The sequence below is a fragment of the Trachemys scripta genome, chromosome 4 (assembly GCF_013100865.1).
Source record: "Trachemys scripta elegans isolate TJP31775 chromosome 4, CAS_Tse_1.0, whole genome shotgun sequence".
NCBI classification, from domain to species: Eukaryota; Metazoa; Chordata; order Testudines; family Emydidae; genus Trachemys; species Trachemys scripta.
In genome coordinates this window covers 84,640,322-84,656,556 of record NC_048301.1, presented here as the reverse complement: position 1 = coordinate 84,656,556, position 16,235 = coordinate 84,640,322, and the positions used below count along the sequence as shown (strand labels likewise).

Sequence of the window (16,235 nt, the reverse complement as noted above, 5' to 3'; positions counted from 1 at the left end):
ATACACAAATGAAGATGTAGTTCCCACCTCTGCCAGTGCAAATTGTAGACACTGCATCCTACTCCTGTGAGGAGTCCTTATAAAACCAGTATCACTGAAGTCAAGGAGACTAGTTGAGGGAGTAAATGTGTAGAAATATAGATATGAGTGAACTATGATTTTAAATTGAGTTGGGATATTAGCATGAGCAATAAGCCCAAAACATATGACCAAAAAAAGTAAGATCACGAGAAAGAAGAACTGTTGTGTTAAACTTGTAGAGACCCTTCAAAATACCAATGTGACCTCATTTAAGCTTTGAGCTAAAGTAATAGAAATAGAACACAGTTAATTGGGTACCAGTTGCAGTAAACAATTGGCTATATAAAAACTCCTTCAATCTGGCCTTAGCTAAGGTCCAATAACTGGCAATGACATCGTTTGGTTAAAAAGGTATAAAAAAGTAAACTTTTTTGAAGGGCTCCTTGCAAATACCTGTCTGACCATGTTGGAACTGACCAATATGGGGCTAAGCACATCTGGGGTTAGCCCATTTGTAAGTATTTTGATCAAATGCTTATAAATGTTTTGTTACTATTTGGTAGTAGTAAATTGCTTAATATTTAGGCTTTTAAAGACATGTTTAGAGCAATAGTATAAATATTATTCTGCCTTTGGATTTAATAAAGGAATGTATGGTTAAATTAGTGTCATGATAATACCCTGCATAAATAAGAACACCAAGAAAATCTAAGATATAAAAGGCCCTTTATTTTTAGTGCTAACGAAAGCCGGGGTGTCTCTTAGTTTTGACACTTGACTAATTTCAGAAGCTATATTGGATAGATATTGCTATATTGTATGTCAGTGTCATTTATTATTATTAACAATAACAATTACTACAGCATCAATACTGTACTAAGAGGAGGGTCAGGAGAAGTAGATTTGACCTAATAGATCTTTTCCATTTCTAATTATTCTAAACTAAGATCCTATATAAAACCTAGTTCTCCTTTGCATAAGTGCTTATCTATGCTATAAGTATGTTAATAAAAACGCTTCAAAATCATGAGCAAAATGACAATTCTAAATGCTTTTGGCTTAGCAGTTTGGAGTCCAGGTGCCAGATTTAGCCAGTGCTCATTGGTACCTGTAGCAGGGTATGCCTCTTTACCTGTCTTGTTCCCTGCAGAAACTGCACCAACTCCAGCAGGTGTGTACTCAGTGACCTTTTATTTCAAGTTTCCTTCATCAGTACTACTACAGTCCTTGTGGAACAGTCTGTTTACAGTAGCTACAGTGCTTTTGGCCCTCTCCTCAGGACCTGAGGGGAATAGAGGTTTCCCTTCCATGCGGCCTATCTGTGACTAGGCTCAACTATCTCTGTCCCCGCACCCCCGGCACTTCCTTCCTGTGCCTCTTTATCAGACTTGGGCTGAATATTTATCCCACTCAGCCCACCAGCCCGATTAAATAATCACACCAATCAGCTTCCTCTAGGGAACTAATTAGCATCTAAGTCATCACAGTGCAGGCTCATCTGTTCACTTCCTGAACTCTGTCACACACCTTCCCCCTCTTGCCTCCCAGACAGATTTTGCTTCCCCTGCACCCTCCTTTCTTTAAAGGAGGTGCTGGAGTCCTTCTGCTCATGCTTTCACCCAGGGTCGCTGTCCATCTTCCACCCACAGAAGTCACACTTGCTGTTGGGGATCGCCCCCCATAACTGTTTCTGCACCACTGGCAGCCTGTTTCCTCACTCTCTTTTCCCTCTTTTTTTTTTGGTTTGGGGCAGCTGTGCCTTCTTTTTCTCCTCCACTAGGAACTCTGATTCCACCAGCCCCAGGAACTGTTCCTGGGATTCCTCCTCCCTCTGTTCTGGCAATGAGGTTCCCTGGAACTATTTCATCTGCAAGCTAAAGGTACTATTTTCCACTATCCCTTGTTCGAGGCTGTCTTTTTCCTCCCTTCATTTCTCCAGGGAAGTCCTGTTTTCCTCCTGTCTTCTGTCCAGGGTTCTTTGATTTTTCTATGTCCAGTCCCTTTGCTCCATTCCTTGTTAGTTTTGTTTCCTGCTGTGAGGGCCTCTGGACACTCATTTTCCTCTTATAAGGGACGGGGCTCCAGTTTGTCCCTATAGTGACTGGATGAGGCAGCCCCTCTACCACCCAACCCTCTTCAACTTCCCCTTAGCCTGTAGGGGGATTTCTGCCATTGGGCTGTGGATATAGTCTAGTTTCAGGATCCCACTTGGCAGCATCCAATCCCACCAAATCCCTCCAGATGAGTGTGAATCCTCAGACAGTGTCCACCAGCACCCCCAATACCTCCTCCCCACTTTTACAGGGATTGCAGGTGTTTTCTTTTTCTGCCCGTCTCCAATAGTTTTAGACCACCCACAAAATCTTGAGCGCCCACATTCCATAACCGGGCAGCCCCATTTCATATGTCCCAGCCACCCACACTGGTAGCAAACCACTCCCCAGCTACCCTCATCTCCTCCTTTTCCCTTTCAACCGTCCTGGGTATGGCCAAATTGCCCCCCTTCTTTCTGAGTTCAGAAATTCCTGAAATGTCTGGAATTCTTTCCTGGGAAAGTCTGCATCCACAAGCTCTTCTGAAAGCTTAACCGCTTCCTCCAGGGTCATCAGCTGGTACCTCCGGACCCAAACGCATGCGTGTCAGAGAGGCTCTGGAGAAACTGTTCCAATATCATCATGCCTTATTTCTCCTGAACTTCAGCCCTTAGCTGATATGTTGCCCAGTCTGATTATTTTTGCATGATTGTCTTGGGTTACACACTACCAGTCCATCTAGTGGCTCAAAATTTCGGAGGTATTTTTCAACCAAAAGGTCAAACCTGTCCAGGTTGGCTGCTTTTATCCTATCATAGACTAAGGCCTGTTCCTCGCTCAGGGCCATATAGGCTACCTTCCCTGGACAAATAGGGTGCCACACAGAGGGCCCACAATCCCTTATCCCGTCCAGCTCCAATTGCCACCCTCTCAAAAGTTAGTAAAAACACATCCAGGTATTCTGCTGGGCCCATCTTACACAGGCTTACCCCACGGCTAACTGCTGTTCCCTGCCACTGGACTCACCAGACCCTATATCAGTTCTGCTGCCCCTGCGCCTGTTACTTTATGAACTCTTGAAGGCTATTCTGCTGCTCAACCTGCCATGCAAGAAGGGACTGTCATTCCACCTGTAGGGTTTCTGGAACAAATGCATAGCTTTCTGCATCCGTTTTTGTTGCTCCACCAACCACTGTAAGGTCTGCTCCATTACCAGAATGCTAACTCTTGGTACCAGCTTTCCCCATCTGGTCCTCTGTCACCACCAATGGGGACATCATGAACCCAGACAAGCCCCCCAGGTGTAACACGAAGTGCATCTCCTCCTGTCTTCTTCCCTGCAAAAACTGCACCAACTCCATTAGTTGTGTACTCAGTGACCTTTTATTTCAACTTCCCTCCTCTAGTACTACTACAGTCCCAATGCAACAGTCTATCTACAACATCTACAATGATTTGGCCCTCTCAGGACCTGAGGTTTCTGTGTGACTGAACTCAGTTAGCTCTGTTCCACTTTTTCTTCCCACTTCCTTCCTTTGACTCTATCTCAGACTTGGACTGATGGGCTAATTGAATCTTTAATCCACCCAACCCATCAGCCTAATTATTTAATCACCCCAATCAGCTTCCTTTGGAGGAATTAATTAGCATCTAAGGTGTTTAGAGCGCCATCTCACCTGTTCACTCCTTGCACTGTCACAGTACCCCACATCTGTTGGCCCATCACTTTCTGCAGACATCCACATGGGCCTTGATCCTGCAACAACTCCACGTGGGCAGATTTGCTTGTGTAGAGCCCACTTAGAGGTCCATAAGAGCACACAGAGGCCCCATTGTGGAGCCAGATGACAGAAAGTGAAGAAAATGCGGAGCACCTGATGCAAGCCCATCGTTTTTTTAATTAGCCTAATGAGTGCTGTGGATACTGCTCTCAGCAAAGTATTGAGATGTTTGAAACTTTAGGAGCTTAAAGTTGGGCATCCCAAAATTGTAACACCCCAAAATTAAAGGTCTCTATTGAAAATGTGGGCCTAAGTGACTTGCCCATGGTCACAGTGGAGCATTAGAAATACACAAGCCTTTTCCTCCCACACACTATTGCTAACACTGGCACAACCACCATGAGAGAACTAGTGTCGACACAGTGTCAGCATCCCAAGGATGCTTTTACCATAGTGCCTGCTATGATCAAGTGTACACAATATGGTGCTAAGAACACCAGCAGCCATCTGCAGCCCAGGCTGCACTAGCGCTCCCTCTGTTGCCACAACTCTCAGAGCCAGCGCAAGGCATAAGCAGACTAAGCAATTGCTTAGGGCCCCGAGCAGCTTCAGGGAGCCCCTTATTTGAATGTTTTTAGTATGTTTTGTGTGCAGAGGGCCCCCCCAAAAATATTCCTGCTTAAGGCCCCCAATGGCTAGCACTACCTGTGACCACTGCTGCAGCTATACTAACGTTAGTAATGGTGAAAAACTGTTCAGAAAAAACAGCCAGACACAGCCAGGAAGTCTGTAGTAGAGCAAGCAACCCTGGTACTGACCCTCAGTTCTGTGCTTTTCCCACACAACCCTCCGATAGCCCACGAGGCTGCTGCTTTACTAGAATTTGTGCTTTTTTCTGTTAGATTCCTTTTATGTGTTTCCATAAAAATAAAATCCACCACAAAGTGGCAATACAAATCTTATAAACAGGCCTCACTGTTGAGCTTCTCAAGAGAAATCACGTGGGAACTCAATTCATCTTCAAATAAGTCAAACAGGGGAATGCAATGAAAGAGTCCTGTCATTTTAATGCTTTCTTTTGGCACAGAGCAATATGCAATCACTCCACTTCGTAAACAACATCTGGCACTGTGTTTTGCGCTGTTTTAGCACCTATTGCCAACAGCTCAGCCAAAAAAAAAAAAGTGTTCAGCTATTCCCCCACATTCCACTATTTTAACTACCATGCTGTTGGAGAAGGGCAAAGGTAAAAGCTGCTCATCTCTTCTGCCTCAAATTAGACACATCTCTTTATAATGCTCACCCTGTTTGACTCTGGGTTATTTAGCACTCAACTCTTCCCTTGGACTTAGATGGATGCATCAGTGGTTTCCGTTGACTTCAACAGGAGCTGACTTCAATGGGAACTGCTCCTGAGCAGCCAAGGACTAAAACTTAACTCTGAAAAATATTTGACCCCTTTCAAAATTAGGAGATAATTAACAGTGGTGAAGAGAGAGGAACTGATGTGTTGTAACATGTCTGGAGAAAGAGTGCAGGGTGCTCTCTATCAATATGAAATGTGGAAATGTATAATAGTTTGCACATGTAATGCATTGCTATTTTATCTGAGGATCTGCATGTGCTTTACAAATGTTAGTTGAGTCTCACCGCATCCCAAAGGGGCAGAGACATATTACCATTGCCTTTCCACATGTAAACTGAGGCAAGCTCGTCTAGGAGCCAGGAGCCGAAACCAGGCATCCCGCCACCACTGCTGTCACCCCTCTCTCCTCCCCCATGATCTGTCCTTTAGATTTCACTTCAGGAAATCTTGCCAAGCTTCAGATCTGAGTACCTTTTGGATAGTTATTTGGATGCCAAGCTGGTAACCATTACCAATATTATCTGGTATTTTTGTTCTACCCAAGTGTGTTGATTATTATAAATTCTGAATCATCTCTAATTAAAATACATAACTGTTGTGGACATAGGAGCAAAGATCATTTTGATCAAACAAAATCCAACAGCCTGAAGCTCTCCTTTAACATTTCACATTGTGTAGCTGGGTAACATTTCCCATTCATTGGGCTAACTTCTGCCCTAACTTACCCCTACGCAAACTCACTCCACCCGGGTCTGTGAACTCAGAGAATTCAGCTCTACTCATTTTAATGAGGTAACGAGATTTATATACTCAGAGTCAGAGGCACAGACTGATGGCAAAGGCTAACTTTAATCCCAGCCATGCCCATCCCTCAACGACACTACCACCATTTAAACTAGCATGCTGTTGTAGAAGATAATAGGTAAAACTGGCTCAATAGCCCCAGTTATACCACTTTTGCCCCAATCTCTCCTTCTTTTCACATCCTTTACATAACTTTCACCCCTCAGCAACAAGTGGGCATTCTACAGTAACCACAAGGTCAATGTGCTTTGAAATGAGATCAGCTTTGAGCCATTCATTTACAGATGGACCCAAGTGTCTATGCACATCACATTGCAGGAGCAGGGCCTAAAAATGAAACATTGTGTGTGCCCAAGGGTTTCTCTTCACTAGAAAATTAGAGGATTACTTACTACCAACTGATATAACATTAGATACAATTCATCCCTGTCTGCACTGACTGCAGAACTGTGCTTCTCATCATGACCCCTCAATATCATGTTCTAACACAACTGCATTTTCTAATGAAGACACGTCACCAAGTGTCTCCAGGAGAATATTAAGATTGAAGGCAGGGATTGTCTTTTGCAAAGGGAGAGCTTCACATTTCCTTGTTCCATTGTTGGACAGTGCCTCTTTCCAAGAATGGGTCTCTTGAAAGCGTCACTCCTAAACAGTTTTTAGGGCCAGGAACCTCAGCTGGTATAAACTGATGTAGCTTCATTAACATCAAGAGAACTACACTGACTTACACCAGCTGAGGATCTTACCCATTGTTTAATTTATTGCATATTTTAAACAACTTCTTAGTATTCATCCAATACGATTGGATAAATGTATAATAACGATAATCATAATTAACCACTTGCTGAAATGACCAGCACACTGTTTGTGCTATGGAAATAGTAATCACCTGAATATATAAGTTTAGAGAATTGCTCTGGTAAGGAAGCATCATTGAATCATTCATTTAAAATAATGTTTCTGAACCTCTTTTCTCTTGTTTTCTAATATTGCATTGCACTGCTGAGGAGATTCAAAGCTAAACTTTCATGCGCTGCCACTTCCTTTATTTCTTATTTCATCATGTACCGTAAACATCCCTTTCGCCATATCCATCTCTAAATGCTATCCAACAACAATACTGATGTCTTACCATATATATACGAAATCCCAACAAGCTCAAAGATGGCAATGATGACAAGAGAGTAAGAAGCTGCGTAAGTGTCCACAAGCTGTAACATGTACAGTCCACCCTAAAATTAAAAAAAGGCAATTACCTATGGCACACATATGCTATATATTGTATCTGTCTACTATGTACTATTCCCACCCTCTGCATAGCATAAAGTGTGGACCAATGGAATAAAGAGCTTTTCACCTCTAATTTGCTGGTTTGAATCCATCCCAAGGTCAGTAATGCCAGAAGTAGTTAGCAGCTTTTCAGTGGCTTATGTGAAATGTGTGGGTGGGTGTGTTCTCAGTTCACCTCCCAGTTGATAAGGATCCATATTGCAAAATATCACCACAACTGGCACCCTCTTTCTTGGCAATCTCAACAGACAGGGCAAGGAATGTAACACACACACGCACACACACACATGAAGCCCAGCCAGGGCTGAGGCATACTGGGGTGGCAGGGTGAGGAAGCTTCCACAACTGGTGTCCATTCTGCATCTGTCCTATGTCTATTGCTGCCTTACAGCACCTTTCATCAGCAGCAAATTCTTTTTTATTTAAATATATTTACACACACACACAATATAGCTATGGCCTGAGGTACTGCAGCAGCCCAGTATGTACTGGTTGTATGCTGAATACACTACAGGACAATTTAGATTTCTTTCCAAAATTTGATTGGAACTATTTTTGTATCCCTCCACCTGTAAGGAAAGGTGCTTTAGGCTATGTCTACACAGCCAGTATAGCTATGTCATTCAGGGGTATAAAGGTGTGTTAGGCCTGTCTAACATAGCTGTGCCAGCACAAGTCCCTAGAGTAGACTCAGCTATACCAGCAAAACCATGCTTTTACCAATAAAGCTTGGTTCATTTGTGGGGGTGGGTTTTACTATACCAGTACAAAACTGTGCTTTGTAGATGTAGCTGTGTCCACATTAGGAGCACTTTGCTGGCATAGTATACTAGTATTCCTATACTGGTAAAGTGCTCCCAGTGTAGACATGGCCTTAGTACCCATGAGTCCCAGTTTATAGGGCATAGAAGGAGACAATCTCTGAAAAGAATCTTAAAACAAAATTAACAGTTCTTAAAATCCAGTATCTCTGGCTATTCCAGAGTCAGGAGGCATGGGCTCCATTGGGAAACTGGGACATAACCATTATCTCATGTGAGAGAGGAATTGAAGGACAAGTCACAGTGGTGCTCAAAGACAATATTTTACCTGAGTGATCATAGGAAATCCCATGATGAAAAAGGAAATGCAGCAAACAAGAGTGAACAGTGGTTTGTGGGTACGCAAGTACTTGGGAAACTCATCTGAAACGGAGGTCACAATCGTCTCAATAGTGGCAAACTGGGATCACAGAAAAACAAAACATTAATAATAATCTAGCCTTTATACAAAATATGCTATGATGGAGAAATAGACTACACAATACATTCATTGTGTACAGGATTGTGCTCAGCACCTATCATTTTAAACATTAATTATGAAAATTCAAAGCTTCCCTATGAATTAAGTATTATTGTCCTCAGTTCATTTCTCTCTTCTCAAAGAGGTTTAGTAACAGACCACATAGCAAGTAGTATGTAACATGATCCTAAAGACAGAAGTGGTGGAGCAAGAAGAAAGTTGAAAAAAAGCAGTTTACCATAGTGTCCAATCCAAGAGTTAGAAGCATCAAAAAGAATATTATAGCCCAGAATGGAGAGAGAGGAAGCCTGGTTAAGGCTTCAGGATAAACCACAAAGGCAATGCCAGGACCTAGAAATGACAAAAAAGGAAATGATTGTGGTATCTTGAGCGACAACAATTATTTTTAGGAAGGAAAATATCAGGGAGCTAGAAAGAGCTAAGTTTCAGGAAACAATACAATGCTACTTTGTTCTAGTTTATAATTAAGGCCCAGACTGCTTCCCTTAGTCCACGGTGTGAAGTCTTACCTATTGCAATGTAAGTGTAGCAGAATTTGGCCCTGGGTGGCTACTATTCTATTGCTTTCGTGTCCTATTCTTGAATAACGGATTTCAGCATACGTTATATATAATATACAGTACATAATTTTCAAGTTGCAGGATGTTTAACCTGGATATTACAGCATTTCAGAAAAATTTAGTTTCAAATCAGACAAAATCAGACCAGAGAAGTTCAGTTGTAACTTTCTTTCATAATCTGGAATTAATTTCCCATCATCAACAATCTCCAGACAGGGGGAGAGTGCAAATACCATGGGCCAGATTCTAAGAGAGATTGTCTTATGGTCTATACTACTTCTCACATTTGCCTGGGCTTCTGCAGATGCAGCTGGAAACAAGGAGTGGAAACAGGGAGGAAAACCAACACCATGTGACTAGCCACTTCTTTGAGGACCATATGAACACTCTGCAGATAACAGTTCGGGAACTGCTGCACTAGAAGCCATGCTGTTGGCAGGGAGATGGACTACCTGGTCTTTTCCATCTCTAACACCTATGATTACATGTCCCTTATGCTGTCAGTTCTTTCTCCAAGCTTGCAGCCATATTCCATACTTCAGTTTGGCAAATGTTTCATCTGTTCCAGTATAATTTTAGCAGCACACCTTGAAATTATTTCTGGAGGCTGCAGTATCATTTGTTTGAATCAGGATATCGCTTAAAATAAAAAGATTGATTAATGGAAGCATTAATCCTAAAAACACTGGTATTTCCCATTATATATGGGGAAGACAAAGTAAAAGAATAAGAAAGAGAGGGAGCATGGAATCATCACATGAGAATGGGTGAGACAGCATGTAAAAGAGGATGTGAGCACTCAGAAGACTGAACACAAGAGAATGAATACATGAGATACACAAGATGGAAATATACAACAACAGACACACACACAAATTCTTTGGCTACCAATCTGAGAAAAGCCAGCTTGTTAAGTGTTCATGCTTCAATTAACCAGTCGTCTTTGTGCAATCCATTTCAGCATAACTCAGAACCTTTACCCCTTAAGGGATTCAGCTGTGACACAAATGCTCTGTCTTTACATAGATAAATGGTTAAGAGAAAAGGTGCCAGTGGATAATGTGCAAATTATTTCAGCTCAAAAATGACAGCTGTAGGAAGCATTTTGAGCAGCATACAGTATTTCACTTTTTCAAGACACTTTGTGGATCAGGTCTTTTCTTTCCCGGACAAATGTATGGAAGACAAAAAACAATATATTTTCCTTGGTGAGCCAAAATCTCATGCCTTTGGTTTATATTGGGCCATCTTGCATTTTTGATACACTTCAGTGCCACTAAGGAGCTCTATTTGAGTTCACATCAGATAAGTTTCGCTGTCACTATGCTGTGGATGCTGGTTTTATTTGCTCTGTAGTAATGAACCATCTAAGCTGCTCAAAAACAGTATCAGCAATTGTTTAGATGCTCAACTCTGTAGGTACACAATTGGAAATTTAATTGTATACATTTCATGGGTTACAAGAAAAGAATCTGCCCTAGTATGTTTGAAAGGATCATTCTTCACCAACGTGTTTTCTTTTTTCACCTTCAAGGGCCATACAGAATAAAGCATGCATCTATGTTTCCTAGTAAAGCTGATGGAAATGATGTTGCCTGTTTTTGGATACTTGGGATGGAGCTACATTCCCATGCATGTGTTTGCAACAGCTTCTCTTAGAGATACTTGTCATCTGTAACCTTCAAACCCAACAAGTACAAAATGGGTTATTTTAACATGCTCTGTTGCTTGGTTGATTTGGAGTTCACTGCTTTTTCAAACTCAGAGGAGCACCCCCTGAGATTATCACTCATACACGCATAACCCATGACAAATCCTGTTTCCAATGTTTCTTTACCGGGGTGCGGGAGGGAAGTTGCTTTCAAGCTATCATTATACAAGGATTGTCTGAAGTAGATGCACAGTACAGCAAGCATGTAAGATTGCATATGATAAAACTGCTATTACCGTCCTGTCACAGGAAGACAGGCAAAATGACTTATAGTTTAAACAAATTTTACATAGTTTCCACTTGGTTGGCCAGGAGAAGACCATCATTGGCTCATCCAGTAGAGCATCTGTCTATGAAATATAAGGGTCCAAGTTTGGATCCCAGATTTGGTACTAATGCAGGATGAACATACAGCAAGTCCACCCATGAGATGGGACTGCACTAAAGGTTGTCTGACAAACATAACAGAGGAGACATTGAAGGCTGAATTAATTTAAGTTGACTTCCGAAATAGCACGTCACCTATTTCTTGCTAGGGAGAAGAGGTAGAGTTGACCTGCTAATGTGCTGTAAAATTCTCCTCTCACTCACTTGAGTTGTTGCTTCTGTAATGTAGTAAGCAATCCATTCCATGATTGGTTATTCCAGGCTAGAACATAAACAGATTCTACATGGTAGAACTCTGTCTCACACAAGCTAGTTTTTCGAGATGCAAGCTAACAAACCCAGGAGCTACCATGTGTATGCAAGCCCAGCACCCTAAAAATAAAGAATTACCTATTGGTTTACTATATCCTAACTGCACCTCTTATGTCTCAGAAGAAACTTTAGAGTCCAGCTGATTATGCTTCCAACACTACATACTACCACTTCTAGTCTATGGAACAGCAACATACAGAATGAACCAATGAGAGTGTCTCTTTCTTTCATCACCTTGTTCCTTCCATTACAATTTTTTTTTTTAGTTGTAGCAGCATTGATAATATAAAAATATCACTGCTCTGGGAAAACATATGCTTCAGTGAAAGACTGGTGAATGGAACAGGAAATGCTTCTATCCACGTCACTGGCAATATTCCCCGTCAGTATGATAGGATTGTTGAATGTTACAGCTTATGCTACCTATGCTCCATTTGAATCCTGCAGCTCTACCAAATGACCCAGGGCACTGAATGGAAATTCATGCTCATTAACACCTACTCCGGAAAGAGCGCTCGGTAACTGCAAACATTACGAGACTTCTTGATCTCTGTGTTTCATTATCAACTCACTAATGCAGCCTTTGAATCAAGATGCTCATCGGTTACCTTAGACCCTGTTCTGAGCTTTGAACTGCTGGATTTATCCACACCATAAAGCTGTCAGAAAAATAGCTTAATGTATACACATTAATGCAGCCAGAGAAACATCTTCATGCCCAGGAGCCATGAGTATGTGACATTCACTTTTTGAACTCTTCAGTCCTCCTTATGTTAGGAGCCTCTTTGTATTCTGTGCTGTTCTCCCTCCTTCTCTTATGACTCACTGAGGCTGTTCTTCATTTTCCTCCTGTTCCTGGAAAGGATTGTATGTGTGCTAAAGGTTAATCTGACTTAATGTGATACGCTTTTAGCATTCCCACATGTACACAAAAAGATCAGTGATGGTTGCATATTTATTTTTAATCTGCGGCTTGTGTGCTCATACACACCAATTGTGGCAAACTCATCTTGTCTTTCCATTTGAAATGCTCCAAAGGACTAGTAGTTTTGGCTTAGGAGTCACAGTGATGTGCCTGATGTTATTTAGGAGCTCTCTTCCACTCTGGACAGCATCCCTTCCCTTTGTCATTTTCATCAGACCATTACTTGTTGCCAGTAGTCATTAAGTAGTACAGCAAATAAGTCAAAAATGCTTCAGTGCAATGTCATACTCAAACCACAGCAGCCATATCCAGTCAAATGTAGCAAGCAAATAATAAAAATATCTATTTCAAAAGTAACCCAAAGACCAGCGCCTCTGTTGGGAATATGGAAATTAATATGGAAATATGGAAATTAATGAATGTCACAAATGGAAAAGTCACATTCCCTAACTGGAAGTGGATGCAGAGGGGGAAAACAGATCATTAGTACACCAGTCACAGAATACACAACAGTGCCTTCCATTCAAATGAAACTGGAAAGAAACAAAAAGGACCATTAAGCTTCACCGCATGAGAAGGATGTCACACATACTCCAGCATATATCCAGGAGAAGGACATACCAAAATCGTGGGCCCTTGATGTGAAAGAGAACAGCATTCAAGGCTCATGAGATTATAACCAAGGATGGTCACTAGCTACAATACCCCTGGTTTCAGCTGCCTTCATTAAATATAAAGGCAGCGCACCGTTCCCCAGATGCTATTGTCCATTATTATTTGTATTGTGGTAGTGCTTACAGGCTCTAATCAGCATCGAGGTCCCATTGTCCTAGGCAAACATATAATGGAAAGATGGACCAGGTAGAAAACCAACAAACTACTACACTGTTGATATATATGTTAGTATTTGAATAAAGCTGTAATCCTTGAATTCCAAAGCTAAATATCCCTCACATTGTGGGACATGCAACATCTTATCGAAAAAATGCTTCAGTTCTCTCTTTTTGTAACTTCTGCGATATGCACCGGAGCTCCTAGGGAAAAGCACTCTTTGCTGTCTAGACATAGTACATTGCAAAATGTGTCTCATCATGATGTATGTGGTTACAAAATAGATTAGTGAATTGGGTTGCTTTAGGTAGGGATACTGAATGAGCCTAATGAATAGTTTTACTGAATGTTGCAACCACTGACTTATATACAGAGTTGTAGCTGTATCAGTCCCAGGATATTAGAGAGACAAGCTGGGTGAGATAATATCTTCTATTGGACCAACTTCCATTGGTGAGAGTTACACAGAGCTCTTCCTTGGTTCTGGGAAAGGTACCCAGAGTGGCACAGCTAAATACAAGAGGATCACTTTGAATAGTCCCTTAGTTTATCATAAATAGTTAGCATGTATTCTATCTTTTCAACCTTATATTTAGGGCAAGGTAGGAAATGGTAGAGATGATCCCCAGAGGTGTGGGAGGATAGGTGCAGTATATGAATCAGAAAGGGGAATGGTTTGTGACTCTCGACCAGCAGGTCAAATCAGCCATTTAAAAGAAGTGACCAACTATGATATAACTGTGGAAGATGGCCCGTTCTTAGGGAATCTAGGTTTCTTTCTCAGAAGTTCAGTCAGTCTCTGGATTGATAGTGAACTGGGTGAGACCACTGAGCTGCCTATGACTTGCTGTGTGTTCTTCTTGTCACAGGTAGGTAGATGCCAATAGATTGCAAGGTTGCTCAAAGATTCTAGGGAAAGTAGAGGGACACATTCCTGTCATGTAGAATATCCAGTAAAGAATGTTGAGATTTTGGTATCTCTCCCAGTGGAAACTCTAGGACCTCCGCAATCCTTTTCAGGAGATCCTGAAAGGTCTTGAAATCATCCATGTAGGAGGCGGGAGGGAGAGGATAACAGCCTTGTCTAGTGAAGAGGATGATTTGTGAGAAGGTGGAGTCTCCTCCTCTGCACCTAGCTGTTGCTCTTCTGGGGGTCCTTCCGGTGGAAGGTGACCTGTCACTGATGGCGTTGTTCTTACTGGGCCCCCTGCATGATAGCATGCTGTAGAACTGGTCACCATATGGGGCCCAAGAGTTCCAATGAGTCCACTGTTATGGGACACAAGGAAAAAGGGACAAGACCCCGTGTTTGCTCTTGGCAGGGTTGCTGCGTCATTTGTTCGCTGGGGGTGGGAGGGGGTTCTTCCTCAGGATGTACCTCAGGGAGGGAGGCTGGAAGGGCAAGGTGTTGGAATCCTGTGTTGGAATCCTGAGATCAGTGGTGGAGCAAGAGGTGTCAGTACAGGGGGTTTTGTCAATACTGGAGGCCAGTGAGGGGCCAGTAAACACATCAGTACCAGCGGTCGAGCCTTCGGAGAAGGATGTGCTAAGACAAGTGGATAAGTCAGTACTTGGAAATCCCTCATGGTGTCCCTTGACAGATAGGGTTCAGTAGGCCCATGGGGGGAGAGGGCAGTGACCACATCATACCAGTGGTCAACCCTTCATAGAAGTATGTGGAAGGACTGGAGCCTATCAATTTCAAAAAGGGTAAGTCAGTACCGGCGGACAGTCCTTCTTGGTAGCCCTCAACAGAGGGGATTCTGGCTTTTCCAGGATGCAGAGGTCTTTATGAGAAAAGATCCTGGACAGTACTGGTGAATCTGGATGCTATTTCTCAGGAATCAGCACATCAGGCAGTATCATGGATGGTTCCGTGCACATTCTACTGTGGCCTGAAGAAGACACCATTGTCAATGGCTTTGAGACCTTGGTCTTGGAGGACTCCTTAAGCTTAGAAGTCTCGGATTCTGGTACTGATACCAATGCCACTTGAGATTGCTTACTGGAAGGTTTCTTGATATGCAGCATGCTCTTCTTAGGTGGACCCAAGGTCTCAGTACCAGAGGAGGTAGAAGCCTCAGCGTACCCATACCAGGATGCAAGGTTTCCTTTTTCCCCAGGTTGAGAGGATGACTTCCCTCTTCTCTGTCTTCCTTCTTGGAGAATGGGGTCTCTTCCTTTTGGATAGTCTGGAAAACTCTGAAGGGCTCCCAAGGTTTGTGCTTAACATAGCTAGAGCTGGGGCAGTCACCAAAGCATTCTTAACAGCTCAGGCAAAAGTTTTGGGGATTAAGGGGTGGCCCTTGAACCATGCAGGCCACAGCTACCAAGGGCCAAGCTGAAACTGAGGCCCCACCCAGGCAAAAACAGAATGGGGGGAAGAAGTCCCACCAAAAGCACAAAAGTTGTGCTATACAAGAAAAAGGAAACGAGAAAGCTGTATAGCTACCAAGCGGACACTGCAACACTCCCTCTCAAGCCACAGGCAATTGAGAAGAAACTGGAGCAGCGACACATCCATCCCTCCCTATATATCCTTGTTCTGCAGCAAGATGATCCATAAGGTGCAGGTGAAGACCCACAGAAACTGCTGACAAAAATCTCTGATCAGAAATGTACAGGCACATGCACATCCTGATGTGGAGCACCCACAGACACAGTAAGTTGAAGGAGAATAGCATTTATCCCTCTGTGAGGCTATTATAAGATCCTCTCAACTTTTTTTCTCTGTCCTGGCCAATAAAGCTCTTACCCTCCTACCTCCCATCCCATCCCATACACAATCACAGACAAAGCACCAGTTCACCTGTCACTTGTACTCACTCCATATTCACACACACACACACACACACACACACACACCTCTGTCAATCCAATCCATACCACTTCCAATTTATGACCACCCCACTCCGTTAGCCAGCCCTGCTCACAAACCTCTCCCTGGGTCCACATTTCAGAACCTCATG

General features: G+C 42.7%; 1 protein-coding gene across 1 annotated transcript in view; it reads right to left on the bottom strand.

Annotated features, from left to right (window-relative positions):
• Nucleotides 1–16,235, bottom strand: part of SLC6A5 (solute carrier family 6 member 5) — a 54,835-nt gene that overhangs the window by 12,661 nt on the left and 25,939 nt on the right. Inside the window, exons 11-13 of the mRNA XM_034769796.1 lie at nucleotides 8,758–8,870; nucleotides 8,328–8,459; nucleotides 7,081–7,180 (exon numbers count right to left, since the gene is read on the bottom strand). Of these exons, the coding sequence (XP_034625687.1) occupies nucleotides 7,081–7,180; nucleotides 8,328–8,459; nucleotides 8,758–8,870 (345 nt within the window). The remainder of the gene's footprint in view (nucleotides 1–7,080; nucleotides 7,181–8,327; nucleotides 8,460–8,757; nucleotides 8,871–16,235) is intronic.